Genomic DNA, 27,777 nt, shown 5'->3' on the forward strand with positions numbered 1-27,777 from the left:
ATAAGAGAATTCATTGTTTTCCATCATGAGGATCTCCAAATCTGGATAATTCTCAGAATCATCCAGGGTGCTTTTAAAAATGTACATTTTCAGCCAGGCACGGTGGCTCAGACCTGTAATTCCAGCACTTTGGGAGGCTGAGGCAGGCAGATCGCTTGAGCCTAGGAGTTCAAGACCAGCCTGGGCAACATGGCAAAACCCTGTCTCTACAAAAATTAGCTGCGTGTGATGGTGTGCACCTGTAGTCCTAGCTACTTGGAGGCTGAGGTGGGAGGATCACCTGAGCCCAGGGAGGTTAAGGCTGCAGTGACCCATGATCGCTCCACTGCACTCCAGCTTGGGCAGCAGAGTGAGACCTTGTCTCAAATACATAATACATAAACAAATTTCCCCTCCCCACCCCTCCCCTCCCCTCCCCTCCCCTCTCCTCTCTTTTTTTTGACAGGGTCTCACTCTGTTGCCCAGGCTAGAGTGCAGTGATGCAGTCTTGGCTCACTGCAACCTCTGTCTCCGGGGCTCAAACAATCCTCCTGCCTCCGACTCCTGGGCTCAAGCAATCCATTCACCTCAGCCTCCCAGGTAGCTGGACTACAGTCGTGCGCCACCATACCCAGTTAATTTTTGCATTTTTTGTAGAGACAGCATTTTGCCATGTTGCCCAGGCTAGTCTCGAACTCCTGGGCTCATGCAATTCATCCACCTCAGCCTCCCAAAGTGCTGAGATTATAGGCATAAGCCACCGAGACCAGCCAATAAACAAATTTTCTACTCCCTCCCCAGAAAGCCTAATTCAGAAATCTTTGAGATGTACCCTTGGAATATTCCTTTTTTAATAGTTCTCCAGATTAGTCAGACTTGGGTTATTTTGTTTTAGGGAATAATTCATTCAGTTATTCAACAAACATAGTAGATGATGTCCGAGAAGTAGTAGAGAGAGAGTCAGATAATGTAGGGCCTTGTAGGCCACTGTAGAGACTTTGGCTTCTATAGTAGTCTGAGTGAGATGAGATGCTACTGGACATTTGTGGGCTTTTTTGAAATAAACTTTTTATATTGGAATGATTTTAGGTTTACAGAAAAATTGCAAAGATAGTACAGAAAGTTTCTGTATATCCCTTACCCAGCTTCCCTAAATGTTAACATAACCATAGTACATTTGTCAAAGCTAAGAAATTTACATTGGTAAAATACTAACTTAAACTACAGACTTCATTCAAATTTTACCAGTTTTTCAACTTACGTCCTTTTTCAGTTCCAGAATTCAGTCCAAGATCCCACATTGCTTTTTGTTGCCATGTCTCCTTAATTTCCTGTGACAGATGTGACATTTCTTCAGTTTTTCCTTGTTTCTCATAATCTTGAAACTTTTGAATAGTAGCGGTCAATTATTTTGTAGAATGTTCCTCAATTTATGTTTATCTGACATTTTCCTCTGGTTAGACTAGGGTTATAGGTTTTTAGGAAGAGGAAGTGCCCTTCTCATCCATGACATCACAGGGCACATGATGTCAATATGAGGTGGTGTCTGCCAGATTTCTCTGCTGTAAAGTTTCCATGTTTCCCTTTCCACTTGAAAATGAGTCACTAAGATCAACACACAATCAAGGAGAGGAGAATTAAGCTCTAACATCGGGAGACAGGAATATCCACATACATTATTTGGAATTCTGTAAGAAAGATTTGTCCTGACTGGGCGTGGTGGCTCACGCCTATAATCCCAGCACTTTGGGAGGCCGAGGCAGGAGGATCACGAGGTCAAGAGGTCAAGACCATCCTGGCCAACATGGTGAAATCCCATCTCTACTAAAAATAGATAAATTAGCTGGACATGGTGGCACACACCCATAGTCCCAGCTACTCGGGAGGCTGAGGCAGGAGAATCGTTTGAACCTGGGAGGTGGAGGTTGCAGCGAGCTGAGATCATGCCACTGCACTCCAGCCTGGGTGACAGAGTGAGACTCTGTCTCAAAAAAAAAAAGAAAAAGAAAAAGAAAAAAAAAAGAAAAATTTGTCCCTTCTTCCCATTTATTCAGTCATTTATTTCTCATGGGTGTGTATTTTATTCTTTAAGTTATAATCCAATACTATCAAATTGTTCTGGTTTTAACCATCTGGAGCTCTTTTAGGTTGGCTTTTTTGTCCCTTTGACATGCCCCATCCTTTTGAATTTTGAACACTTCCTTACTTTCTGGCCCTACAAGATGCTCCAGGCTCATCCTGTATTTTTCCTTGCTCCAGAACTAGTATCAACCATTTCTCTAAGGAACCCTGGTTTCTTTTATTCTAGAATGATAGTTAGAAGCCAAGATCTGGGTGCTAGGTGTGTCCTTTGCTAATGGAATACCACTGGTTCTAGGCCTTTTCAACAGACAAAGGTAAAAAGTACATGTATGACTATTAACCTGTATATACACACACATCTATAATCCTGTATCTATCTATCTATTAAAATACCTCTGACCCTAATCCGGCACCACAGGGTTCACTCTAGCATCCCTTCCCTTGCTTTTTTGCGACTTCTTACTCTGAAAGTGAGAAACCTGGCTTTCATTATGTACATTTTATTCACTTATTTGTTTAACCCTAGTATAAATATAATATAGTTTTAGAATTACTAACCCATACCTCTGTGAGAAACTTATTTACCAACTAGAGTGCAGTTGGTATTGTATAGTCTTGTCTTTAGCCTTACAGTAGCCACTCAAAACAGTTTTCCAAAGTCCTGAGGTCAGCTCCTTTTTCCCTTATCCCCTTCATTGAAGTATTGGCACACATTTATAATACTGTTAGATTCATTTGTCACAAGCTGCATTCCATCCTTGGATACCATGACATCTTGGTTAATTTTTTAAAATTTGCATACAGTAACATTCATTTGGCATGAGTTTTGATGAGTGCATTAAGTCCACCACCCCGTTTATCACCCCAGTACCATAGAAAACAGTTTTCCCTAAACATTTCCCTTGTGTGGCCCCTTTAGTCAGTCAACCACAACTCCTGGCAACTGATTTGTCTCCTATCCTTATGATTTTGTCTTTTCCAGAGTGTCCCATAAATGGAATCATACAATATGTAGCCTTTTGAGTCTGGCTTCATTTATTAAAATGCATTTGTGATTCAGCCTTCTTGCTAGGTGACTCGATAACTTGTTCCTTTTTTTTTTCTTTTTTCTGACAAAGTGTCTCGCTCTGTTGCCCAGGCTGGAGTGCAATGGTACGATCTTGGCTCACTGCAACCTCCGCCTCCTGGGTTCAAGCGAGTCTCCTGCCTCAGCTTCCCAAGTAGCTGGGATTACAGGTGCCTGCCACCACACCCAACTAATTTTTGTATTTTTAGTAGAGATGGGGTTTCACCATGCTGGCCAGGCTGGTCTCGAAGTCCTGACCTCAGGCGATCCACCCGCCTCAGCCTCCCAAAGTGTTGGGATTACGGGCATGAGCCACCGCTCCCAGCTAACTTGTTCCTTTTTATTGCTGAATAGTATTCCTTGTATTGATGTACCAGTTTGTTTTTCCATTCAATTATTGGATATCCTGCTTGTTTCCAGTTTTTGCCAATTATGAATAAAGCCACTATAAACATTTGTGTGTAAGTTTATTTATTGAGGTAAAATATACATACATAATTTACCATCTTTGCCATTTATAAGTATACAGTTCAGTGGTAATAAATACATTTACATTCTCTTTTTTTCTCCACATTCCCTCTCACCCCACCGTCCCCTTTTCCAGCCTCTGATAACCACCGATCTACTCTCTATCTTCACGTGATCCACTTTTTTAGCCCCCACATATGAGTGAGAGCATGTGATATTTGTCTTTCTGTGCTTGGCTTATTTCACTTAACCTAATGGTCCCTAGTTCCACCCATGTTGTTGCAAATGACAGGATTTCATTCTTTTTATGACTTAATAATATTCCATTGTATAAATGTAACACATTTTCTTTATTTATCTGTTGATGGGCCAGTTTCATATTTTGACAGTTGTGAATAGTGCTGCAGTGATCATGAGTGCAAATATCTCTTTGACATATTAATTTCCTTTCTTTTGGATCTGTACCTAGTTGTGGAATTGCTGGATCATGTTGTAGTTCTATTTTTAGTTTTTTGAGGAACCTGCATTGTGTATAGGTTTTTGAGTATACATAACTTTTAAAATCACTTGGGTAATGTGCTAGCATTTAGTATTGTCAGTTTTCTAATAGGTGTGTCATGGTATCTCATTGTGTTTTTTAAATCAACTTTTAATTTTGGAATAATTTTAGATTCACAGGAAAGTTGTCAAGATAGGCCAGGCGTGGTGGCTCATGCCTGTAATCCCAACACTTTGGGAGGCCGAGGCAGGAGGATTGCTTGAGCCCAGGAGTTCAAAACCAGCCTAGGCAACATAATGAGACTTTGTCTCTACAAAAAGGAAAAAAAAAATGAGCCGAGCATGGTGTCACGCGCCCGTTGCCCCAGCTACTCTGGAGGCTGATCTCAGGAGCGAGGCAGAGATGCCCTCCATCACTATTCTGTAAGTGTTCAGTCTCACCATTAGGAATGATGTAAGGAGGCTGGGCGCGGTGGCTCATGCCTGTAATCCCAGCACTTTGGGAGGCCGAGGTGGGTGGATCACTTGAGGCCAGGAGTTTGAGACCAGCCTGGCCAACATGGTGAAACCCCATCTCTACTAAAAATACAAAAAATTAGCTGGGCGTGGTGGCACTTGCCTGTAATCCCAGCTACTCGGGAGGCTGAGGCAGGAGAATCACTTGAGCCCAGGAGGTGGAGGTTGCAGTGAGCCAAGATTGCGCCACTGCACTCCAGCCTAGGAGACAGGGCAATACTCCATCTCAAAAAAAAAAAAAAAAAAAAGAATGATGTCAGTGGCTGGGTGCAGTGGCTCATGCCTGTAGTCCCAGCACTTTGGGAGGCCGAGGCAGGTGGATCACTTGAGCCCAGGAATTCGAGACCAGCGTGGGCAACAAGGCAAAGCCTCATCTCTACAAAAAAAATACAAAAATTAGCTGGGTGTATGATGGTGTGTGCCTTTGGTCCCAGCTACTTGGGAGACTGAGGTGGGAGGATCACTTGAGCCTGGGAGGCAGAGGTTGCAGTTAGCTGAGATCACACCACTGCACTCCAGCCTGGTGGGGAGTGACCTAAGGAGATCCTGTCTCAAAACAACAACAACAACAACAAAAATGATTGCAGGTCTAGGCACAGTTGCTCATGCCTGTTATCCCAGCAATTTGGGAGGCCAAGGCAGGAAGATTGCTTGAAGCCAAGAGTTCAAGACCAGCCTGTACAAAATGAGACCCCCATCTCTTAAAAAAAATTAAATTAAATTAAAATTTTAAAAGGATTTATGTCAGTTGTAAGTTCTCTCTCTCTCTCTCTCTCTCTCTCTCTCTCTCTCTCTCTCTCTCTCCCCCTCCCTCCCTCCCTCCCTCCCTCCTGTAGTCCCAGCACTTTGGGAGGCTGAGGCAGTGATTCTCCTGCCTCAGCCTCCCGAGTAACTGGGATTACAGGCATGCACCACCATGCCCAGCTAATTTTGTATTTTTAGTGGAGACAGGGTTTCCTGATGTTGGTCAGGCTGTTCTCAAACTCCTGACCTCAGGTGATCCGCCCGCCTCAGCCCCCCAAAGTGCTAGAATTACAGGCGTGAGCCACCACGCCCAGCCGTCAGTTGTAGATTTTCATACATACTTTTTTTTTTTTTTTTTTAAGGCAGAGTTTTGCTCTTATTGCCCAGGCTGGAGTGCAATGGCATGATCTCGGCTCACCGCAACCCCGGCCTCCTGGGTTCAGGTGATTCTCCTGCCTCAGCCTCCCGAGTAGCTGAGATTACAGGCATGCACCACCTTGCCCGGCTAATTTTGTATTTTTAGTAGAGACGGGGTTTCTCCATGTTGGTCAGGCTGGTCTCGAACTCCTGACCTCAGGTGATCCGCCCGCCTCGGCCTCCCAAAGTGCTGGGATTATAGGTGTGAGCCACCGTGCCTGGCCCAGGACATAACTTTGTTTAATGTGTGTTTCTGTTTAAAGATACATTATTTAGTATATACTGTTGATTCATTAACATTGAACTCACAGCCAACAGCACTAGAACTCATGCTGGAGAAAAGCTTATCTAACACATTGTCTCCCGAAGCACAGCACAGCCTTCCTCAGTTTAGGAGCCATTAGATAGCACTTCAGCACTGCGTTTGGGGGCTGTTTTATTTTATTGGAGACAGGGTCTTGCTCTGTCACCCAGGCTAGAGTGCAGTGGTGTGACCATAGCTCACTGTAACCTCAAACTCATGGGCTCAGGTGATCCTCCCACCTCAGACTCCCAAGGAGCTAGGACTACAGGTGCACTCTACATGCCCAGCTATTTTTTTTTTTTTTTAACATAAAGGAGACAAGGTCTTGCTTTGTTGCCCAGACTGGTCTTGAACTCCTGGGCTCTGGTGATCCACCCAACTCAGACTCCCAAAGTGCTGGGATTACAGGCATGTGCCACCACACCCAGCCCCCAGCTATTTTTCTTTAAACAATATTGTAGAGTTGGGGTCTTGCCGTGTTACCCAGGCTGATCTCGAACTCCTGGCCTCAAGCAATCCTCCCTCCTCAACCTCCCAAAGTGCTGGGATTACAGGCATGAGCCACTGTGCCTGACCTAGGGGATATTTTAAACAGGCAAAATCACCAACAAAAAGCACAAAAATGTGAAAAATATGGCACTACCTAGACTTCACAAAGGACACTTTCTTATAGTACAATAGCTGAAACAAAAAGGCGGAGTGTCACCTTGTTCAGCCTCAGCTGGGAGCACGCACGTCAGGCAATGCAAATTTTTTGCCACTGTGCATGTCCACAAATAACCATGAAAGCACTGCAAGCATTGATTTGGGGAGTTACAAATGAATTTTAGCAAGTAGGTAAATTTGAAATGAAGGGATCTGCATATAATGAGGATTGACTATATTTGTTATTCAATGTTACAATTTTTCCTTTAAGCACTGCTTTAGGTGCATCTCACAAATTTTGATATGTTGTATTTTCATTTTTATTTAAGTCAGAGTTTGGCAAAATATGGCCCACTGCGCGCTTTAATAAATGAAGTCTTATTGGAGCACAGCCACGCTCATTCTTTTTTTTTCTTTTTTTTCTTTTTTTTCTTTTTTTTGAGATGGAGTTTTGCTCTTGTCACCCAGGCTGGAGTGCAGTGGCATACTGCAACCTCCGCCTCCCGGGTTCAAGCGATTCTCCTGCCTCAGTCTCCCGAGTAGCTGGGATTACAGGTGCCTGCCACAACGCCCGGCTAAGTTTTGTATTTTCAGTAGAGATGGGGTTTCACCACGTTGGCCAGGCTAGTCTCAAACTCCTGACATCAGGTGATCTGCCCGCTCAGCCTCCCGAAGTGCTGGGATTACAGGCATAAGCCACTGCACCTGGCCACTCATCCTTTTATCTATTATGTTATGATACACAAAGCCTGAAATATTTCCTGTCTGGCCCTTTACAGAAAAAGTATGTTGACCCCTGATTTAGTTAAAAATATTTTTTAGTGATCCACAGATTATTTAGAAGTATAATTGTTTAATTTCCAAACATTTGGGGACTGTCCAGGTGTATTTCTATTATTGATTTCTAAATCCTGTTATGGTCCAAGAATGCGCATTTGTATGATTTCTGTTTATTAAAATGTGTTTTATGGCACAATATGGCTTATCTTGGTGAATAGTCTATGTGCATCTGAGAAGAATGTATAATCTGCTGTTGCTTGGTTGAATTTTCTATAAATGTCCACTAGGTCAAGTTGGTTGATAGTGCTATTCAGGTTATTTGTATCCTTGCTGATTTTCTGCCTACTTGTTCCATAAATCAATGAGAGAGGAGTGTTGAAGTCTCCAACTGTAATTGTGGATTTGTCTGTTCTCTTTTCAGATCCTGTCAGGTTTTGTCTCATGTATTTTGAAGCTCTGTTATTATGTGCATACACATTTAGGATTGTTATATCTTCTTGGAGAATCTTTCATTATTATGTGATGTCCCTCATTTTTTTTTTAAGAGAGGGGTTCTTGCTCTGTCACCCAGTCTGGGGTACAGTGGTGCAGTCATAGCTCACTGCAGCCTCAAACTCCTAGGGCCCAAGTAATCCTCCCACCTAGGCCTCCTGAGTAGCTGGAATTACAGACACAAGTCACCATGTCCGACTCTGATGTCTTCCTTTATCTCTAATAGTTTTCCTTGTTGTGAAATCTACTTCATCTCAAATTAATATAGCTACTCTAGCTTTCATTTGGTTAGTGTTTCATTGTAAAGATTTATCTCTTTTCTTTTAGCTTATCAAGGCTGTATATTTAAAATGAGTTTTTGTAGACAGCATGTAGTTGGTTTTTGCTTTTTAATCCAGTCTGTCAGTCTCTTTTAACTGCCATATTTAGACCATTCACATTGAAAGGGATTATTGATACAGCTGGATCAAAATCTCTCATCTTGCTAGCTGATTTCTACTCCATTTGTTCTTTTTTTCTTATTAGCAATTTTATAATTCCACTTAATTTCCTTTATTGACTTATATTTATACCTCTTCTTCAAAAACTTACTTAATGGTTATGTTGGGTTTTACAGCAAATATTTTTAAATAATTTGAGTCTACCTTCTAATATTACACAACTTCACCTGTCATCTAAGGACCTGATAACATTATATTCTTAATTCTTCTTTCTCATCCCTGTGTCATTATTGTAATATATTACTGTTGTATATGCTATAAACACCTAATACATTGTTAATGTTATTGCTTTGAACTGTTTTTTTGTTTGTGTGTGTGTTTGTTTGTTTTTGAGACAGGATCTCACTTTGATGCCCAGGCTGGAGTGCAGTGGCTTGATCTCGGCTCACTGCAGCCTCAACCTCCAGAGCTAACATGATTCTCCTACCTCAGTCTCCCAAGTAGCTGGGACTACAGACATGCGCTACTACGCCTGGCTAATTTTTGTATTTTTTTGTAGAGATGGGGCTTTGCCATGTTGCCTAGGCTGGTCTTGAACTCCTGGGCTAAAGCGATCTGCCTGCCTCAGCCTCTCAAAGTGCTAGGAATACAGGGGTGAGCCACTGTGCCTGGCCTGAACTGTCACTTATTTTTAGAGCAATTAAAAATAAAAATATAGATCATACTTTATAGGCAGTTTTAGAGCAGAGGAATGTCATGGTCCTTTTAAAATGTAAATCCTGTCACTGGTTGCTTTAATGGGGAAGCAAAGAGACCAGCTAGGAGGCTGGTGCAGTAATCTAATTGAGACATAGTGGCTTGTTCCAAGGTCATGTTAGATAACTCAGAAGGGTTCACTAGATAAGACATCCAGAAATCCTTTTTGTCTGCTTCAGAGTCTCACAATTTTTCATGACAGCTGAAATATTTAGATCTAAAGCTACCACGAACTATCTGAATAAGATGTTCATATTAAAACACTAAAAACATGACCAGTAATCCTTGTTGACCTCATAGTTCAGTTAGAAATAATCACAGTAATTGGCATCATCATTAGAGGGACAAATAGTAGTGTTTAACAAGTGCATTGTCAACATTGTAATTTTTAAAAAATTTAGTAGTGCTTAGTAAGTGCGTTGTCAACATTGTAGTTTTTTAAGGGTTTTTGTTCGTTTAATACATATGAAAAGAATGCATAAACAAAGAATTGAGACATGAGAAAGCATTGGTTCAACACTAATGAAGCTACAATAATTAGGATTTGGAAAGGTGGAAAAGATTGCCTAAACATTTTTAAAAATTGGAAACTGCAACCAAAATAAGCTGATAAAAATCCCTATTAACACTTATGAATAGTCTTCAGACTCTTCCCATGATTTTTATTAAACTAGAGAGCCTCACCTGGCTGCTCTAGGATTCTTCATATGCAAAACAGAAATAAGGGGATTCCCCTGACAGTTCCCCATGTTGTTCTTTTCCCCACCCCCACCTGACCCTGAGCTTCTTAATGAAGCAGGCCTCCATCCTCCTAACTTGAGAGGATGTGAATCATTCCACAGATGTCTGTCTTCTAGCACCACCCCTCATATTTCCTCTACATACCAGGTCTTCAGTTGTGTTCCAGGAACACCATATACTACTGAGTTGCAAATCTATGTCAAGCATATAAGACAAACATTTAGTCTTTTTAAATTTAAGATTATCCACACATTAATCAAAACGAATGCATTTGTCCACTTTTTTGTTGGAAAATTATTAGGTCATTTATTGGAATTTATCATATTCTAGTCAAAGAATATCAATCAAGTTATATACCTGAGTAATTCTACCAAGATTTTATTTCTAAATTCTAGATTACATGTTCTTTATAGAAAGACTGTAACTTTTAATAATAAATGTCTAACTGAAATACACACACACACAGTATTTCCTTGTAGTGATGAAACCATATTCTACCTTAATTCAACTTTCTACCTTGCAAAACTGGAAACCCTACATTTATTATCAACTTTTTCTTTTTAGTTCAATATTTATTAGGTTTAAAGTACTTTTTAAACTCTTTTTGCAAATTTCCGAATGTACTAAAAGTAGAGAGTACAGTGACCCCCATGTGTACCCATCACCCAGTTTCATCAACTTCTTGCCATACTTAAAAAAAACTCATTGTTTGCTAAAACATTTTAATCAAATTGATTCATCCTGTCATTTCATCCCTAAATATTTCATTATCTTAAAAATGTTTTTTTAACTACAGTGCATTATCACATCTAACAAAATTAACAGTAATTCCTTAATATCCTCTAATACTCAGTCCATATGCAAATTTACCTACTTACTAAAATAATTCTTTGTGTTTTTACAGTTGTGATCCAGATCTAAAATAGACCCACTTACTGTATTTTTTTTTTTTTATCGTCTATCACTCTTAATCAAAAACAGGTGTTCCTCCTCTACTTATTTCTTGCCTTTGTCTTGGGAAAGAAGCTTAGTCAATTATCTTATAGTATTCATGAGGTTGTTTAATTCGTTCCTCCATATTTCTTGTAGACTAGAAGTTAGATCAAAGCCTTGTTTACATTCAGGTTTAGCTATTTTTTAATTTTAATTTTTTTTTTTTTTGCCAGGAACACATAGATGGTACCGTTTCCTATTGCATTAATTGAGAAGGCACATAATGTTTGATTGTTGTACTTTTAGGGATACTAAGATTTAATGGTTGGGTTTACACGGTGACGACGTTATCTTTTTATTGTAGAGTTTCCTGCAGTCTTCTCTGTGGGATGCTAAAACCATTGATGATTGTTGCCTGAACCAATTATTTTAATAGGTGTTGCAAAATGACTGTTTTCTGTATTTTCTTTTCTTTTCTTTTTTTTTTGGCAAACTTACTTTCTAATCTTGTCACTACCTCTGCATTTATTAACAGATGTTAACAACTCCTTGTATATCAGAGCTGTTTGGTTAACTTGAAATATGCTTTATGTCAGAAAAGCAGAATAAATAAAGAGAAAAATAAGCATCAATTTTCAGAGTAGTGCATTGGTGCCCTAGCAACCGCCATTGGTATACAGTGAATTTTGTTTCTCTCTTCTTTTTTTATTTTCCTTAAAAACATCTGGTAGTAAGGAGGATCTCTCTAAGTATCATTATGAACTCATGACTTTTTATATATTAATACATTTTAATAAATTAGAGTCGTTATTCCTTCTGTCTCACTATGTCTCATCTTTGGCCACTGGGAGCTCCTTCAGGCTGGCTTCTGTCTCCTTTTGATATAACCCCACTGGCCTTTGATAGCTTCATTACTTTTTGGCTGAAGAAAATATTCCACATTGATCTTAATCCATTTCTTGCCCCAGACATGGAATCATCTATTTTTCTAAGATTAGTTATTTTTAGTGGGGAATGATATTTAGAAATACATGTTAGGTGCTGTGTATTACGGGGTTGTCATTTCTTTTAAGCTTTTTCAGTGGACATAGCTGGAAACTATGTATTTTTAAAAAGGAAAAGATCATGAGTTTACATTGATACTTCTAAATTAAAAATTAAGATTTTAAGCTTTTCTTTTGCAAGGTTAGATGTTTTATTACAATATGTTCTTGAACTCCTGGCCAGGGGTGAAGGCAAGAGGATTGCTTGAGGCCAGGAGTTTGAGACCAGACTGAGCAACATAGTGAGACCCCATATCTTTTTTTTTTTTTTTTTTTTTTTTGGAGACATGGTCTCACTCTGTTGTCCAGGCTAGAGTGCAGTGGTGTGATCATGGCTTGCTGTAACCTCAAACTCCTGGGCTCAAGTGATCTTTCCATCTCAGTCTCTTGAGAAGCTGGGACTACAGGCCTGCAACCCTGCACCCAGCTAATTTTTTTATTTTTTGTAGAGATGGGGTCTTGCTTTGTTGCCTAGGCTGGTCTTGAACTCCAGGGCTTGTGATCCTCCTGCCTTGGCTTCCCAAAATGCTAGGATTACAGGCATGAACCACCATGCCCAGCCGTGAGACTATCTCTCTAAAAAAATTTTTAATAAATTTGTAATGAAGTATACAGGAGGATGTGCATAAATTATATGCAAATACTATACCATTTTATTAATATATAAGGGATTTGAGCAACCAATGGAACCAATCCTATGCAGATACCTAGGGACCACTATATCCTGCCTTATGTGTATTTGTTGCCTGTATTATATCACAAGCCTTCAAGGAAAAAAAAAAAATTACAAGCCTTCAGTTATCTTGATGCCCAATGTAGTGTAATCTTTTCTTTCTCATTCTTGTACCTTGTACTGCAGCACACAGTTACATTCAATTTAATGTTTCATATTCATTCACTCTAGTATTTCATTACTTAGTACTTTGTTCTATGTTGGTTTGTATTTGCTTAATGGGTTTATGTCTTCTTTCAATACATTTGTAATTTCCTGGAGATCAAGACTTTTCCATCACTGTAGGAGGTTTTTAATGTTTTCAAATTAATGTATGAGAAAGGAGGCACAAATATTATATTAAAAGGATTAAAAAATAAAAACTTTGTCTATGTTTCTAGAATGTAGCTTTGAAGACACACACTCAAGGAAAATACTTTCAGATAGTCATTACTTTTTGGTGCCTGACCTCAATTCTTATTTGGTTTAGCTTCATTATTGGTGGCCTAGAACTTGGCTGGTAAGTAGGAGAGTTGGAAGCAAGGCTGGCTGCCTGGCAAAACCTACTTATGTTGACTTGGATTGCTTTTGATCTTATTTGCTATTTTATCAACTATTTTTATACTCCTAAATGAGTAGAATTTATGTGGTTTTTATAGAAGAATGAGAACCAGAAAAGCCAGACTATTTACAACACTTTAAAAATGTGACACTAGTCCTATAATAGTACTGAAGCTACTTGTTATGAGACTGTGTTAATTTGTTTTATGATTAGCGTAGGAAGAAGCAGCTGAGGTGATATGTCCCATCTGTCTGCTTTCATCTTCCTTCCCTTTCACCCTCAAAGAAGATGCTGGAGATTCTTCAGGGAAGGATAAAAAGATTAAATTTAGAATATATTTGTATTTGTGTTAAGAAAATGTTTCTTGGGTTTGCTTATAGGTCCTGTTATTGCCTTGGAGTTTAATGGAGATGGTGCTGTAGAAGGATGTCAACTTATTGTAAACGAGATATTCAATGGGACCAAGGTACAAGATTTTATTGACTGTATTTCAATCTAACCTTTCATTTCATCTCCTGTTCCTTACAGTCAAATAATACTTTAATACTTTTGTCCCTAATGTTGCTTGGAATTTTTGTTTTGTGTGTGTGTGTTTTTTTAAAAACAGATCATGATTTTTAGAACCTTTCATAAATAATTGGGAACTAAGCTGTGATTTTTTTTCTTGCCAAACTAAAACTTTAATTGTTTAAAATAATTTAAAAATAAGAATCTATTTATTAAAAACTTTCTATAGTATATAAGTTTCTAAAGTAAAAAGTCTCATCAAATGTCTTTTCAAGTCTTCGCGTTTTTAAAAATACTGATTCGTTGAAAATATTTTATTTCTAAGATTATAGTCTTTAGATGGATGATCCTGTTGCCCAGGGTTCATTTTTACTTGATTCAGTAATGCTTCACCAAAAATTGAACTTCAGGTATATATAGAAATCATCACATGTAGGCATTTTCTAAATATATTGATGAAGTTGCTGTATCTAAGAATTTCAGACATAAATAAATTTAAAACCAAACATAGATTACATTAGCAAATCCATAATTGACTACTTTTTGATAAATACCTTGGAGGACATTTTGGTTTTGTCATCTGATTTGGCTTATGATTCCTTGCATTTACAAAAATTAAAGTACTTTGTCTTTGATCTCATTTTATCATCACAGTAGTACTAAGGGAGAGGGAAAATACCAGATTGAATAGAAAAGGAAACTGAGAGATAAAATGGTTATAATTTGGACTTTTAGAGCTGAATGATTTAGAGATTATCTAATCCAGCTTTCTCATTTTACAGGTGTAGTTACTGAGCCCACAGAGGTTTATTAAATTGTCAGCATCATACGCTAGTTTATGATAAAGCTAGAATAGAACCCCCATCTGCTCTAATTCCTTGCTGACATTTGTAAAAGCTACTTTAGAAGGGTTTTATTGAGTATTGCTTCATTGATGTTTAGCAAATAGTTTATTTCAAAATAGTAGGCTGGGTGTGGTGGCTCACACCTGTAATCCCAGCACTTTGGGAGGCTGAAGCAGAAAGACTGCTTGAGCCCAGGAGTTCAAGACCAGTCTGGGCAACATAGTGAGACTCTACAAAAAGTAAAACAAACAAACAAACAAAAAAACAACTAACTAGGTGTGGTGGTGCACACCTGTAGTCCCAGTTACTTGGGAGGCTGAGGCAGGAGAATCACTTGAGTCCAGAAGTCTAGCTGCAGTGAGCCACTGCACTCCAGCCTGGGCAACAGAGCAAAACTCTGTCTCAAAAATAAAATTAAATTAAATTAAAATAAAATAAAAAATAGTAATATATCTTTAGCAGCTTTGAAAGGGATAATCTCAAGTTTTGCTGCTCAGACTACTGAGATTATTATTAGAAAACAGAAGAAACAAGGATTTTTTTAAGTGACTCTTATTCAGTATATTGAGTATTGTAAAAGTCCAGATGTAATAAAATACAACTCAAGTATTATGAAAGCAGAGACCTTAATTATATAAGTGCTTCCAAAAGAGCTTAATTTACATTATAGCTATTCAAACTGTATTACATGAATTCTAAAGAAAATCTACAGATTAAATATTGTCATTATAAATGATGTACTTGAACTTCTTTTGAAGAATTAGCTTGGGACTTTGTTCCGTGGAGAACATGGGCTTTGGCATTCTGAAGTACTTGGTACTTATTTTTTTTTTTTAATTTTCTATTTAAAATAGATGTTTGTATCAGAAAGCAAGGAGACGGCATCTGGAGATGTAGACAGCTTCTACAACTTTGCTGATATACAGATGGGAATATGAAGTGCAATGTGGAACCAGGACTTGGTATTAAGCCTTTCCCAACTTGTGAATATAGAATTTGATAATATGCTTTTGTGTATTAGCAATGGTTTTTACTAATGCTAAAACTGTTAAAGTTTATTTTTTAATAAATTGTTGACTATTACATCATTTACTTGAGGTTCAAAAATAATTCATTTTAAATTAAGTAGTTTTAATCAGCTTAAAAGCTATTTAACCCACTTTAATAAGCTTGCAGTTTTGCTTCTCCACATATGATATTCTTATTAGAAAATAGAAGTAGCTAACAGTTTATTATTTTAATCCTATTTAAATGTTCTTTCAAATCTCTAATAATGTAAACTTTCCTCAGTGCTCCATGATACTTTTTTTTTAAGACTACATTTCATTGCTTATTTTACCTTTTTCAATTTAGAGGGATTTGTTACTAGTTGATGAATTAGAATGAACCTATGCACATTTTTATGTACACATATCCAGTTATATAATTGCTTCCTAGTTGCATTATATGGCAAATGAGATTTTGTACATAGAGTTGACATGAGACTTTGTAAATTGAATTTTTTAAAGAAATAGGCATTTGATAACCAGCTTGGCAAGTAACTCTACTAACAGTTGTTGGTATAGCTATTTAAAGACTACTTCGTAAGTAGTATGATTATTTGAATAAATTCCACATTGTTTAGTTTTTTAACGCAACTGCTATATGACTCTTCTGCTTCCTGGTAAGAAAAGGTATATGCAATACTAAAACTATAGAAGCCCAATCACCAGCAGTTTTTAAAAAGGTGATAACTTGTATTAGCTCTTGCGGGCTATCAAGAGAATTGTGACTTTTAGGTAAGAAATAGGCATGATGATAAGCTATGCAGATTATTAAAAAGCTTGATACATTTAGTTTTTCATTAGATATGCCATTCATATCAAGTAATGTTCAAGTATGATAAAATTATTTTGGTTGCTTTAAAGCACTGTTTCCCAAATCTACCTGATCATAATAATTTACTAGGAAGCAGAGGAGAGCTACTTGTTTAAAAATCCACATTCTTGGACCCAGTCCTCAGATGCATGGATTCAGTCTTCAGGGGAAACTCTGTTTTAAGCGGTATGTTGTAATCTAAAGTAATTGGTTCAGGAGGTGTCAATAGGTTGAACTTGTGAGAAGGCACTGAATCTGCCATCCGCATCACATATAGCAGCTATTATGAAATCAGCTTTCATAGGCCTATTTTTAAAAGGAATCTGAAATTTAATTCTATTTTGATAAAACAAAGACTGCAAATAACCACTTATAAACATTCCTATGATTGTTACTAAAATGTATTTTCATGTTTAAAATGTTTTTGGATATTTTTGGGTTAATAACTACTACATTGAATTGCATGTTAAGGTGCAAAAATAATACATTAAAAGATTTTCACTTTAAATTAATTAGTAATATTGAGCGCTCACCCTGTGCGTGGCCTTGTGCTAACCATTAGCACTGCATCATTTCAATTCTTTTATAAGGGCATTCAATACTACAAAATCAATATGATTTCATAAGGTGCAAATAAAAGTTGGTGACAGATTTAATATAATTTTGATCACAATTTACAAATGATCTTTGCAAATAGTGGTCAGAGGGCATTAGTTTTTCCCTTAGTTAAGCTAAATTAAAGGGACTCCATCCTGTTATGATTATTATTATTATTATTTTGAGATGGAGTTTCACTCTTGTTGCCCAGGCTGGAGTGCAATGGCGTGATCTCGGTTCACCACAACATCTGCCTCCTGGGTTCAAGCTATTCTCCTGCCTCAGCCTCCTGAGTAGCTGGGAATACAGGCATGTGCCACTATGCCTGGCTAATTTTTGTATTTTTAGTTGAGATGGGGTTTCTCCATGTTGGTCAGGCTGGTCTCGAACTCCTGACCTCAGGTGATCCGCCCACCTCAGCCTCACAAAGTGCTGGGATTACAGGTGTGAGCTGCTGCGCCTGGCCATGATGATATTTATTAAACACCATTATTCACATTTAAAATAATAACAATACTTTTTGTTTTTCAAAAATAAAATGCAATGTTATATAAAGCTATAAACTGAGTTCTTTATGATATTTGAGCAACAACAACTCAGGAATATAACATATAAGGGAGATGTTAATTTAAAATTTTCTACTAAACTTACTATCTATTAACCAAAGCTTAAAATTTTGTATTCTTCAGTTAGATAAGACCTTTTACCCATTTAATTTGTCTTTAAGGACAGTCATTTGGCTTCTGAATGTTTGAAACGATTTTAAAAAATAAGTAGTGCTATGGTGGTTATTTCTATAATTCTAACCTTTGATAGTAATCAGAATGTATTACATTTCATTTCTGAATAGCTTTTGAATTTATGAAAAATTATTAACAATGAAAAATTGGTAATTTTATGTTTAAATATTATATTAGCTTATTTCTCTTGCATTAATAGTACTGCTGTTTTTGTTTTGCTTCTTTATATTTATGTCTAGCTTTTATATGTAATTTATCTAGTTTATAAAATGTGATTTGTAATAAATGTTAAAATGAAAATGACTGCAATGGTTTGGATATGGTCTGTTTGTCCCCACCAAAGCTCATGTTGAAATTTGATCCCCAGTGTGGCAGTGTTGGGAGATGGGGCCTAGTGGGAGGTGTTTGAATTATGCAGCCCAATCCCTCCTGAATGGCTTGGTCCTGTCTCTAGAGAGACTGGATTAGCTCCCATGAGAGTGAGTTGTTATAAAGCAGGGTTATAAAGCCCTCAGGGTTTCCTTCTGTTTGCTAATGTCCACTTCCCCATTAACCTTCTCCACAATGTTGTGATGTAGCACAAAAGCCTTCACCAGAAGCCAGAGCCATGCCCTTGAACCTCTCAGCCTACAGAACCCCTTTTCTTTACAAAGAACCTCTTTTCTTTAAGAGAGCCTACAGAACCTCTTTTTTTCTTTTATTTATTTTTTTGAGACCGAGTCTCCCTCTGTCACCCAGGCTGGAGTGCAGTGGCGTGATCTCGGCTCACTGCAACCTCCGCCTCCCAGGTTCAAACGATTCTTCTTCCTCAGCCTCCACAGGCACATGCCTCCACAGGCACATGCCACCATGCCCGACTAATTTTTGAATTTTTAGTAGAGACGGGGTTTCGCCATGTTGGCCAGGCTGGTCTCGAACTCCTGACCTCCAGTGATCCACCCGCCTTGGCCTCCCAAAGTGCTGGGATTACAGGCATGAGCCACCTTGCCCGGCCCAGAACCTCTTTTCTTTATAAATTACCCAGTCTCAGACATTCTTTTATAGCAACCTGAAATGGACTGATAAAATGACTTACCACTAAGAGCACTCTATAACATGCATTTACTCATACATGTGCCAAAACTTGACGTAATTTTTTAAATATTAAATGTAAAATGCTCTAATCTACATTTTATGTTAATGAGATATGAGCTGTGAGCTCTGTGTGTGTGTGTGTGTGTGTGTGTGTGTGTGTGTGTGTGTGTGTAAGACGCTGGAGCAATGTGAAGGAAGTAGAAAACCTATTTTAATCTGAGGAATTTCCAATATAATGCTTCCTTTGTTTAAAGGAATTTTACTTTGAATTTTATTATGAATGGATAGTAAGATTAGGTATCTTTCTCTTCCATATTTAACAAAAATAGGGATACACTTTCAGGTTTATACAAATGGACCTTATTTTAAAATTACAAATTTTCCAGTCTTTTGTACCCAACTTCTCCCTCTCCTAGCCCATAAATCAGAAGGACTGAAACAACTGCAGATTGATTAGTTTTTAAAATAACATTTATCATTTTTATAAAGGTTCTGTATGTACACTTGCAGCATTTGGAGCACTAAGAAAAAACATGCATAAAACAATAACAAAAATTTTTTTTTATTGGATAACTCTTTAAGTAGTGACAGCCTGGATTATTGGATAATTTTTTTTTTTTTTTTTCCTGAGATGGAGTTTCACTCTTGTTGCCCACGTTGGAGTGCAATGGTATGATCTTGGCTCACTGCAACCTCCGCCTCTTGGGTTCAAGTGATTCTCCTGCCTCAGCCTCCTGAGTAGCTGGGATTATAGGCGTGTGCCACCATGCCCAGCTAATTTTTGTGTTTTTAGTAGAGACAGGGTTTCACCATGTTGGCCAGGCTGGTCTCAAACTCCTGACCTGAGGTGATCTGCCCAACTCGGCCTCCCAAAGTGCTGGGATTACAGGCATGAGCCACTGCCCCCAGCCAGATTATTGGATAATTCTTGATGTTTAAAATTTGTTTTTCTCATTTAAAAGGGACATACTTAGCTGTTTGTTGTTGTTATTGCTGTTGTTTTGGAGATGGAGTTTCACTACGGAGTGCAATGATGCAGTCTCAGCTCACTGCAACCTCTGCCTCCTCAGTTCAAGCAACTGTCCTGGCTCAGCCTCCTGAGTAGCCAGGATTACAGGTGCCCACCACCATGCCCGGCTAATCCAGCTATTTTTTGTATTTTTAGTAGAGATAGGGTTTTACCATATTGGCCAGGCTGGTCTCAAACTCCTCACCTCAACTGATCTGCCTGCCTTGGCCTCCCAAAGTGCTGGGATTACAGGAGTGAGCCACCACACCTAGCCATACTTAACCATTCTCTATAGGAAGAGAAAGTATTATAATTAGGGTATGATCACTCCTTCAAAACTCATTCTAGAAAATATTTTATCCTTCAAAACTACAACACGAAGAAAGCTAAACTTCATTTGAATTTTCATAATAGAAATCTTTTTTGTGAAAATGGAGTCATTCACTGTTGACTTCTTTTTTGTAGATGGGGTAGGGTAATAAGCCTTTAAAATACTTCACTACTTTCCTTATATATTTTGGTTCTTAGTGGCAAGCTCCAGCAAGATGTTCAGAAATGGCCATTTCTTCCTTTTCTAGTGTTTCAGTGCTTTCCTGGTGAGGGCTGTTTCTCACCTATAAAAACTGTGAGCATAAGTCATACACAGCCCCACCATTCTCACCTTGGCTTGGATCCTCCCTCTGGGGCCTGCCTTTACTCTTTCAGTTTTATCTGGTCCACTCCTAATTGGACTAATGAAAATTAAATTGCAAATTGTGTGACAAGTAATTAACTGATGTTTGTAAAGTGCCTTGAAAATGAAAGGTACTTTATAAATATTAAGCATTATTGTGCTGAGCAAAATGAGTAGAGTAGGACTCCCCGCTTATCTGCAGTTTCACTTTCTGTGGTTTCAGTTACCTGTGGTCAACCAACAGTCTCAAAATACTGTGAGTACAGTATAAGAAGATATTTTAAAAGATACCACCTTCACATAACTTTTATTACAGTATATTGTTATAATTGTTCTGTTTTATTAATCTCTTACTGTGCTTAATTTATAAATGTTATATGTATTTATGTATGTATATAAGGAAAAATCATAGTTTATATAGGGTCTGGTACTATCCATGGTTTCCGGCATCCACTAGGGGTCTTGGAATGTATTGCTGCCAATAAAGACAGACTTCTATATGGTATTCTTTTAAAGTAGTTCAGCTGTGAAGCCATACACCCGGCCACAAATAGGCAACTGAATAGGAAAAAACAAGTGCAAGATGCTGCTAAGACTTCCTGCGGTTTGGGCCAGGCACAGAGGCTCACGCCTGTAATCCCAGCACTTTCGGAGGCCGAGGTTGGAGGATCACTTGAGGTCAGGAGTTCAAGACCGGCCTGGACAACAAGGTGAAACCTCATCTCTACTAAAAATACAAGACTTACTGTAGTTTTCCTATTGATTGATGTACTTTCATTTGTCAGATGTATGTTGGTTTATTAGGTGAACTGACAGGACCTTTTATACTTTTTATTTATTTATTTATTTTTTGAGATGGAGTTTTTGCTCGTTGCCCAGGCTGGAGTACAATGGTACGATCTTGGCTCACTGCAACCTCCGCCTCAGTTCAAGCAATTCTCCTGCTTCAGCCTCCCAAGTAGCTGGGATTACAGGCACTCAACACCAAACCCAGCTAATTTTTGTGCTTTTAGTAGAGATGAGGTTTCACCATGTTGGCCAGCCTGGCCTCGAATTCTTGACCTCAGGTGATCCACCCGGCTTGGCCTCCCAAAGTGCTAGGATTACAGGCATGAGCCACCGCACCCAGCTTAGAACCTTTTATACTATTTCACCCTAACTTCTAAACAGATCTTATGTTAAATATTTTAAAATTTGTCTCACAGTAATCTGGTTTTAGGATCACGTAGGGTTTGGACATTTTTAATCCCTCATTTTACTGATGAGGAAGAAAATTGAGGCTGGGCACAGTGGCTCACGCCTGTAATCCCAGCACTTTGGGAGGCCAACGCAGGTGGATCACCTGAGGTGAGGAGTTTAAGACCAGCCTGGCCAACGTGGTAAAACCCCGTTTCTACTAAAAATACAAAAATTAGCTGGTTGTGGTCACACGCCCCTCTAATCCCAGCTACTTGGGAGGCTGAGCTAGGAGAATGGCTTGACGGGAGGTGGAGGTTGCACTGAGCTGAGATTGCGCCACTGCACTCCAGCCTGGGTGATAGAGTGAGACTCCATTTCAAAAAAAAAAAAAAAAAGAAAATTGAGGGCCAGAAAGTTTAGACGGCCTGTCCAACTCATACCATAGTCACTGAACTTTAATGTTGACCTCTTGACTTTCTCCCTGTGATTACCAGGAGAAGACTCAGCCCATCCATCCCCTTCTGTATGAAGCCTTTTCTAATACTCTGCGGTAGAAAGGCCCTCCATGGTGCTCACATAGTACTCTGTATAGATTTCCAAGTACCTGCAACATTTCACTCTCTTTCTTTATCCATGCGTTTCTTGCTACTCAAAGAGTAGTCCGTGGGCCAGCGGCATCAGTATCACCTAGGAATTTGTTAGAATTTAAGACTCCACTCCAGATGTCTTGAATAAGCCTCGACATTTTTTTTTTTTTTTGAGATGCTCTGTTACCCAGGCTGGAGTGCAGTGGTACAATCTCAGCTCACTGCAACCTCCACCTCCTGGGTTCAAGCAATTCTTGTGCCTCGGCCTCCAGAGTAGCTGGGATTACAGGTGTGTGCCACCACACCCAGCTAATTTTTTTTTTTTTTTTCAGTAGAGAGTTGTTTCGCTATGTTGGCCAGGCTGGTCTCGAACTCTTGCCCTCCAGTGATCTGCCCACCTCAGCCTCCCAAAGTTCTGGGATTACAGGCGTGAGCTACCATGACCAGCCAAGCCTCTACTTTTTAACAAGATTTTCAGGGAATTCATATGCACATTAAAGTTTAAGAAGCCTTGGCCTAGACTATTGGCTCTAGAATCAAGGCTTAGAAATCATTCTATTCCTAGAGAGTAGCTTAGAGTCCAGTAATGTGATCTATGTTTAATATTTTTTAATTAAATATTCACAATCCAGTATTTCATTCTACTCTCAGACTTTAGTCTCTTCTGTAATTCCTCCTTCCAGGTACTCTCCTTGATTGACTTTGGAGTAACAATCCTACAATATCTATTTTTTCTGTTTTGTACTGAAATAGTAACTATGGTTTCTGCCCATTGAGGCTCCTAGGAAGCTTTAAGAACATCAGTAGTATTCACTGGAAACAGGTAAGAGCACAGCAGTTTCTGACTTAAATTTTCTTCTGATATGTTTTCATATTCAGGCTTATTTTATTCAGTTAGGAAACAAGTTGCATAAACCCAGAGTGGTGATTTGTTGATGCTGGGGCAGAGTTAAAATGAAAAAGCAGTCAACTTCTTGCTTTGAGCTTGCGGAGGAAAGTTAGTCACTCAGTCCCTCTCAGATCTGTCATCCTCTGTCTATCTCTTGACGTCTTCCCACTTTTTCTAGTGTTCAGGGATAAGCCTGGGCATCATCAATAAAACATATACAGGACTGTCCAGGAAAGTGTTCAGTGTTGCTGTAACTTTTGGGGGAGAATATGGTAGTTAACAGTGGCTCTTCTTTCTTTCCTGGAATTAAAGGCTTAGTTGTAAATCTAAAATTTGGAAGAAAAGTAAAATTCTAAATGCACACTCTACTTTTATTTACTTTGATTATTTTTTCTGTTTCTTTAGCATAAATACATTGATGCCTTCATATGAGTCTTAATTGTAATTTCTTATTTAGAAAGTTTTTTATTTTATTTTATTTTTGTGGCCAGGCACAGGGCTCATGCCTATAATCCCAGCACTTTGGGAGGCCAAGGCGGCAAGATAGCTTGAAGCCAGGAATTTGAGACCAGCCTGGGCGACATAGCAAGATACCATCTCTAGTGAATGTTTTTGAAAAGAAACGTTTTGGGTTGTTTTTGCATTTATTCAATGGTTGCAGTAGACCAGGATTCAGGTGGCAGATAATTATCCCCTTCTAATTACTGTTTTAAAGGTAGCATAACACACAAAAAAAGGAAAACAAGTGCATAAATGTGGTGCTTAGATTTGAAGAGTCAGACGTTTCTGACGAGCCAGGGCTCAGCGGCTTGAAATAAAAACAAATGCAGACGTTCTTTACACAACTTTGATCAGGTGTCTAATATTACAAATCCTTTTGTGTTAGTATTTGTCAAGGAAATAATCAAAGGTTAGAGCAATAGATAGGGCAGCATTTGAGACCTTTATGGTGCTGTTCATACTGAATCTAACAGCACTACAAAATAACACTCCAAAAATAATGTTCCAATTATTTTTATATTATTTTATGCTATATATATAATCTATATTTTATATTTTTATATTAGCACAAGTATAAGGAAAGATGTAAACCATAGGACACACAGTAAATGTTCAGAATCTCACAGTGTCCTCCCTTCACCCTTATAAAACTTGCTTAATTTTTTTTCTTTGTTTTTTAGAAACAGGATCTTGCTCTGTCACCCAGGCTGGAGTGCAATGGTGTGATCACAGCTCACTGCAACCTCGAACTCCTGGGCTCAAGTGAGCTTCCTACCTGAGTCCCCCAAGTAGCTGGGACTACAGGCACATGTCACAATGCCCAACTAATTTTTAAATTGTTCATAGAGATGGGGTCTTGCTATGTTGCCCAGGCTGTTCTTGAACTCCTAGGCTCAAGTAATCCTCCTGCCTCAGCCTCCCAAAGTGCTGGGATTATAGATGTGAGCCACTATGCCTGGTCTTAAAACTTGTTTGTATGAGTGCTTTAAAAAAAAAAAAATTGAATAAAAGGTAACACAAGATCTACTCCCTTAACAAACAAAAAAAATTTTTGAGAGAGGGTCTTGCTCTGTCACCCAGTCTGGAGTGCAGTGGCGCAATCATGGCTCACTGCAGCTGTGACCTCCCGGGCTCAAGGGATCCTCCCACCTCAGCCCCTTAAGTAGCTGGGACTATAGGTGCATGCCACCATGCCTTGCTAATTTATTAAATTTTTTTGTAGAGATGAAGTCTATGTCATAACAAAAATTTAAGTATACAAATATAGACTATGAGTGCATTTATATGGATAAATGATACTTTCTTCCCCAGCTCAAGTATATGTAAAGAGGTTCCTCTCACTGTATCTGAAGGGACATAAATCATTTAAGTATAGTTGGGTGTGAGTTTTTAAATGCTATTAAGATATAGCAGCTACTTATATATCAGGCTCTGTGTTTCTGTATTAAGTACTTTACATATAGAATCTCATTTAATCTTCTCAGCAACCCTAAGAGAGGTACTATTACTATTCCTTTATTATTATTATTATTGAGGAAATTGAAGCTTAGAGAGCTAATTTCCCTTGGTCAAACAGGTGCTAAGCTCAGAGTCTGGATCCAAGGCCAGAGAGAGCAGTTTAACTCTGAAAGCCATGCTCTTAACCACTACACTATACTGCTTAGCAATAAAAATAATAGCAAACATTTACTGAGCACCTGCTTTAATAGCCAGGCACTGTGCTCACTATTTTGCATATATTAAGTCATTTAACCTTCACATCAAGTGTATGAAGACTGCATTACTGGTCCCATTTTGCCAGATGAAGAAATTGACACTTATGTCAAGTACCTCATTTGTTCAGGGTCACATGTTTGAAAATTGGGAAGAGGGGACCTATTAAAGGATGAGATCAATATGGTTAAGGATGTATTTGGCCAAAATAGAGTAGAACCCGAATAGAACCTGAATCTTGCCCCAACTACCTGTTTCCAGGCGATCTCCGGGAAATCTATGTCCAGAGTAGAAAACAAAGCAAAGATTATTTATTATTAGTTGGGGCTTTGGCCCTAACCGCCAGTGTAGAACAGAAAGGACTCGCGCTGGCCCATAATAGTTTTCCTGTGCTAGATTGGCCTGCAGCCTGCAAAGCACACATTCTAGGCTCTGCTCTTCCTCCACTGATGGGACAAGGCCCTGCCTATGAGTGCTAGAGGAGAAAATTGAAAGAAAGATGGTTGTATTGATGCTAGGGAGCCTCTACCTCTAGGCCTGGCTGCTGCAAAGGGAGAGAAAGGGAAAATGAGCAACAGGGCACTTCCAGGCAGAAGATGGAGACAACCACTTACCTCTTTAGTCTTCTGAAAGTTCCTCTTTCTGTGACTGTGGTACAGCCTAGTGCCATGGAATCCTATCCAGACTAACATTCCTTCTGGGTGGGGGGGTTGGGGGAGAAAAAGAGAAGAGAAAATCTGAGCCTCCTTTACCCTAAAGACCAGCATTACCACAGCAAGTGTCTGAACTGGGATCTAAACCAGTATCTGTGCTCTTAACCACTATACCAGAGGGAGGGGCATATCAAAATTACATATAACCCTCCAGGCAGTTATAAAGCCTAAACATGGTATTGTGCAAAGCATTAAAGGTGGGAGAAAAGACTGAAGATGGGCAAAGAAACAACATTCAAATAAACATGAAGTCAAAAGCAAAAACAGGCCGGGCACCGTGGCTCACGCCTGTAATCCCAACACTTTGGGAGACTGAGGCAGGCGGATCACTTGAGGCCAGGAGTTCGAGACCTGGCCAACATGGTGAAACCCCATCTCTACTAAAAATAGAAAAATTAGCCAAGCATGGTGGCGCACACCTGTAATCCCAGCTACTCGGGAGGCTAAGGCAGGAGAATCACTTGAACCTGGGAGGTAGAGGTTGCAGTGAACTGAGATTGTGCCACTGCCCTCCAGCCTGGGTGGCAGAGCAAGACTCTGTCTCAAAAACAAAAACAAAACAAAAACCCAAAGATCTATCTCTCTAAGTACTGATAAGGAGAAATCTTACTGTTAGATGACAAAACCAAGATCTAGAACAGTGTACTCACTATGCTACCTTTCGTGTAAGAAAGGGGAGATAAGTGTGTGTGTGTGTGTGTGTGTATGCTTAATTTTACATCAAGAACCACTGAAAGGCTGGGATTCATGCCTGTAATCCCAGCACTTTCGGAGGCCGAGGCCAACTCCTGAGGTGAGGAGTTCGAGACCAGCCTGGGCAACATGGTGAAACCCCGTCTCTACTAAAAATACAAAAATTAGCCAGGTGTGGTGGCAGGTACCTGTAATCCCAGCTACTCAAGAAGCTGAGGCCGGAGAATCGCTTGAACCCAGGAGGTGGAGGTTGCAGTGAGCTGAGATCATGCCACTGCACTCCAGCCTGGGTGACAGAGTGAGACTGTCTCAAAAAAAAAAAAAAAAAAAAAAAAAAAAACCAAACAAACAAACCCAAAAAAGAACCACTGAAAGGACAAATAAGAAACTAATACAAGTTACCTATAGAAGACAAGGGGGAACAAGGGGAGTGTGGTCAAAAGTGAGAATTAGACTCTTTTTGTTGTACAGACAGGGTGTCACTATGTTGCCCATGGGCTCAAGCCATCCTCCTGCCTCGGCCTCCCAAAGTGCTGAGATTACAGGTGTGAGCCAATGTGCGCAGCCAAAGAAATAAGACTTTTAAAATATGTATCTTTTACAGTTTTGATTTTTGAACTTCATAAATATACTATCTGTTTTAAAATAAAAGTTGGGGGTAAAAAACATAAAGAATGTGGTAGAAAGTGAAGGAGAAAAGAATAAGTAGAAAAAATCACGGGAATACTTTTCCAAAGATTAGTTGGGTGGTCTTTTTTTACTTCCGGTGGAATGCAGGGAAAGCAAAAAAATTAGTGCTCAGAGATGGCTGGAAAGAGATGGCTTTTGGCTGGATATCATAGACTGGACCTGGAGCCCAGAATAAAATGTTTCCTCAGCGACTAAAGTAGCTGATGAAGAACTCCAACTCAATTAAGAAATAGGAGCCAGGCAGTCACCAAGTCAGTTGGCACAACTTTTATTGTTGTTCATGTGCATTACTCCTTTTTATCTCCTAAGAATGCTATCAGGCCAGATGTGGT

General features: G+C 39.0%; 1 protein-coding gene across 1 annotated transcript in view; it reads left to right on the forward strand.

Moving 5' to 3' along the window:
* The window catches only part of RP2 (RP2 activator of ARL3 GTPase), a 43,487-nt gene extending 26,310 nt beyond the window's left edge, over positions 1 to 17,177 (forward strand). The window contains 2 exon segments of the mRNA NM_001267788.1: positions 13,559 to 13,644; positions 15,385 to 17,177. Coding sequence (NP_001254717.1) covers positions 13,559 to 13,644; positions 15,385 to 15,468 — 170 coding nt within the window. The 3' untranslated portion in view covers positions 15,469 to 17,177.
* Positions 17,178 to 27,777: the final 10,600 nt, after the last annotated feature.

Source organism: Macaca mulatta, chromosome X (assembly GCF_049350105.2).
Source record: "Macaca mulatta isolate MMU2019108-1 chromosome X, T2T-MMU8v2.0, whole genome shotgun sequence".
Classification (NCBI taxonomy): domain Eukaryota; kingdom Metazoa; phylum Chordata; class Mammalia; order Primates; family Cercopithecidae; genus Macaca; species Macaca mulatta.